This window comes from Talpa occidentalis, unplaced genomic scaffold (assembly GCF_014898055.3).
Source record: "Talpa occidentalis isolate TD23 unplaced genomic scaffold, MPIMG_talOcc4v2.1 talOcc4.11, whole genome shotgun sequence".
NCBI classification, from domain to species: domain Eukaryota; kingdom Metazoa; phylum Chordata; class Mammalia; order Eulipotyphla; family Talpidae; genus Talpa; species Talpa occidentalis.
In genome coordinates this window covers 10,193,939-10,197,736 of record NW_023601104.1, presented here as the reverse complement: position 1 = coordinate 10,197,736, position 3,798 = coordinate 10,193,939, and the positions used below count along the sequence as shown (strand labels likewise).

Sequence of the window (3,798 nt, the reverse complement as noted above, 5' to 3'; positions counted from 1 at the left end):
TATCTTTCTTAGTGGTAGCACTTCTTGAGCTATCTGGGCCCAGTGTTTTAAAGGTGAGAACAGAATGGTGATATATCAGGTGACGCATACTCACCTTAGCTGTCGGTCAGCTTAATGTTTGCAAAAATTTTTAAAATGCACGCTTACTGGCCCCTAAGCTTCCTCAGTGAGGCATCTGCTTAGACTCCTTTAAAAGCAGAACTTTTTGTCAACCTTTCTAATTAAGGTCAGCAAAAGGTGGCTGAGCTAGTTCTTCCCGACCCCCACGATTGCTTCCTAACTAAGATGGATTCCTGCCACCCTTTGCAAATCAATTCAGTCAAATCATCAGGCACAGAGAACATCAGGGCAACTGCTTTTTCCTCCTACACCTATAGCTCACCACCCATCCCCCACATAGCTATCCATTTCCTCTCCGGATCTTAATTCCTTCCCCCCAAGAAGTACGAAAGGAGAAAGGTTCAACTTACACAGGTTTACGTAGAGTTCTTAGAATGTATTTTTTGTTCACCTGAAAAATAAAACTTTTAAAAAATATACAGGACTTTTTGAGTACAGGTATATCTTAAATGGCTGAATTATAAATAACGTCTCTGGTCATTTTCACAGCTAGAGCTGGAGCTAATGTCCCAATTCCAGTGAAGGCTTTAGAGAGTCAGGAGGCCAGCAGCTGGCCCTAGGAGTGGTCTCTCTAGATTCTTTGATCCATCCCAAAGTGGATTTACAGTCCAGAATGCAGGGGTCAGGATGGGGGCAGGGGGCTGGGCTCCCAGATGGTCTCCTGAAAATTCAAAGGGTTCTTGGAATAAGAGTTCAATTTACAAATTATTAAAATAGAGACTAAAAATTCACACAATAAATATAAATTACAGGCTGTTATTGAAGTTATAAAGTGGCATTTTATGTTTCTTTCCCCAGGTCCTCACCAAAAATTTAAAAAGGCCTCAAAGGCTTCCAAAAGACCAAAGTCAAGTCAGCTGCTCAGAAATCGCCAGCCAAGACACCTCGAGGGTGCTACCAGCCTGCCCCTAGGCTCTGACAGCTCAGCTGCCATTATCTTGCCCACAACAGGACATGGCTTAGGGCAAGCTGTTGTCCTGGAAACTTGGATCAGCACTAACTGGAGTGTAGGCTAGAAAACTGGAGAGACAAACTGTTTCGAGACTCAGGTGGATAAGTTTTTGTCTCTCTCTCTCTTTTTTTTTTTTTTTCAAGTGCCTCATTTCCCAAAAAGGAAACACTAAGGGGTCTGTTATCTTGTCACTACCCACACTCAAATTGCCTAAAAGCAAGTGGCAGAAGGAAATGGAATCCAAATTGTAGATGTATACTTCTTGCTGCCCCAGAGCTACACATGTCATTTCCCTTGATGTTTCTTATTTCAATAAAAGTGCAGGCAGCATATAAGTGTGTCTATCAGGAGAGGTAAAGACAAGCCAATTCATCCTTCCCACGTGGGTCTGTTAACTGGCTACCAACACACAGTCCTGAGTTTGAAGTCCACTTTTCAGCCAGAGGATGTGCCCAAAGCACTGGTTTCACAACAGATTTCCTCCTAATCGCAGGGCTGCATCGTCCGTCCAGGCTCAGGATAGAGAGAAGTGGAGGGTGATTATAGGAACAAGACAAGATCTTGAGGAGAAGCAGCAGGAGGGAGGGAGGGCGAGGACACTTGTGATCCACTCTACTTACAAAAGCTTGCTCTTCCCAAAAGAATGCTGAGGAGAAGGCCAAGAATTGAAGCACAGAGGCATTGCTCTTTCCCTTCCTTCTTCTCTGGCGCAAATCCAGATACTTAGGGCTGCAACAGGAAGCCTTTCAGTGGGGGCACGAGGGTGGGAAGAGGAGGGATCAGCACATTCTCCACCCTCCCTAACCGGCTACTCCTTCTCCTAAGGTTTTCCGCGAGCCTAAGCCGCTCATATTCTTTTGTGTCATACACCTATCTTTCTGAAATACCAGAGGGAATAGGGGAAAGAGTGGGTGATTGATGAGAAAAACAAAACCAAAATCAAAACAGTGTTTGTGCCCCTTCGGCTTAGCTGCACTTCAGGGGAAAGCAAATAGCCCTTGCTTGACCCCCATTAGTCAGTAGCTAACCAGGGTGTGGGAGGATACACATAGTTCTATGTAATTATAGCTTCTAGTGCATATGTCAACAACTATATACAGGGATCTATAAATTAAATGCATCTGTGGCCACTGCAACTAGGCTGACGTACCTGAGCTCCACTACTTTTGATGCCCGCTTCCTTGAGAGAGCGTCAGCTTATTCAAGAGCCCCTACCGCTCCCCTCCTTCCCCTGAGTCTTGGGGGAGAGCCCCGAGTCGCCCCTGGACGTCGGATACACAAGGGCGCGCGAGCGAGCGAGCGAGCGAGCGAGCGAGCGCAGGGGTTCGGCGCCGGGCTCTCCTCATCCCCCGCTCCCCTAACTAACGGCGCAGGGCCCCGGCGCGGCACAGTCCCGGGAAGCCCAACCCGGAGCCCCCGGCGAGTCGCGGTCCCTCGGCAGAAGGTCGGGCTGCAGGCCCCGCCGCGCGCGCGCGGGGGGCGAGTCGGCGATCGTCTGGCGCAAAGGGGGCGTTCACTCCCGCGGGCTCCCCGCCCGGTCCTGCTGCGAAGTCCGGTCTCCGCGCGCGGGGACGACGGCTCCCGGCGGGCCCCGGCGCCGAGGGGCTCAGCGACCCCGGGGCGCCGCCGCCTCGTCGTCCTCCTCCTCCTCCCCCGGGGGCCCCCGCGGCCGCTCGAGCGGCGCGGCCGGGGGGCTGTCCGCGGGGGGCGCGGGGGGCGCGGGCCGCGCCGCCTGCAGGGGGGCGCGTCGCGCGGCGCCTCGCGGCGGGACGGCCCCGTGGCGTTGGGCTCCGCCGCGGCCGCCCCCGAAGTCCCGGCCGGGCCGGTGGCGTTGGAGCCGCCGGGGGCGGGCCGACGGCTCCCCCCGAGGTCCCGGCGCCCACCGGCTGCCAGATGAGGCTGTAGTAGACGGCGAGCACGATGGCGGCCAGCGACACGGAGAGCACGTAGGCGAACACGGTGGCGAGCCGGACCCACTTCTTGTTGGTCTTGGCCGCCATCTTCGCCTTCTTGTCCCCGGTGTAGGTGGCCGGCTTGCCCCGCTCGGCCGGGGCCGCGTCGCGCTCCTTCATGGGGGGGCCCCGGCCTTTGCCCCGGTGCTCCACGGCCCCGGCTGGAGGGGGCCCGGCGGCCTGCGCGGACTGGGCGGGGGGCGGCCCGGCGCCCCGTTCCCGGCAGCTCCGCGCTCCGCCGCCGCCGCGCCTCACGCCGCCCGCTCGCGGCCCGTCGCCGCCGCCGCCGCCCCGGGCCTGGGCCAGTCACCGCCGCCAGCGCCGCCGCCGCCGCCGCCCCGTCAGCTGCTTCCCCGCCGCCGCCACAGCCGCCACAGCCGCCCGGCTCCGCGGCCCCATCCGCCGCCGCCGCCGCCGCGCCCGCCCGGCCGCCGGCCGCCCGGTCTCCAGTGGCCGCGCGGCCCGCGCGCTCCGCTCCCGCCGCTCCCCCGCCTCGCGCGCCGGCGGCCAGGGGCGGGGGCCGCGCCGGGGCGGCCTCTTAAAAGGGCGACGCCGGGGTGCGGAAGTGCCGCGCGGGGGGCGGGCTTCTGCGGCGGCCGCGGCCCGCGGGGGCGCCCCGCGCCGAGAGAGTTAAAGGAGGCTGGTTCTTAAAGGGGCAACGTCCCGTGGCCCCGCGCGCGCGGGCGCGGGAGGCTGAGCGCCCCGGGCGCTCCTTTAAAAGGGGAAAGGCTGCGTCTGGGGTGCCGCGCGGAGCGCGAGAGCCCGGCGGGGAGG

General features: G+C 59.1%; 1 protein-coding gene across 1 annotated transcript; it reads right to left on the bottom strand.

The window, feature by feature from the left end:
* Nucleotides 1-2,678: 2,678 nt before the first annotated feature.
* INAFM2 (InaF motif containing 2) lies at nt 2,679-3,185 on the bottom strand. Its single transcript, XM_037501741.1, is given in 3 exon segments — nt 2,679-2,809; nt 2,812-2,913; nt 2,916-3,185. Coding segments are annotated over 3 exon segments (462 nt in total). The 5' UTR covers nt 3,145-3,185.
* Between the last annotated feature and the right edge of the window lie 613 nt (nt 3,186-3,798).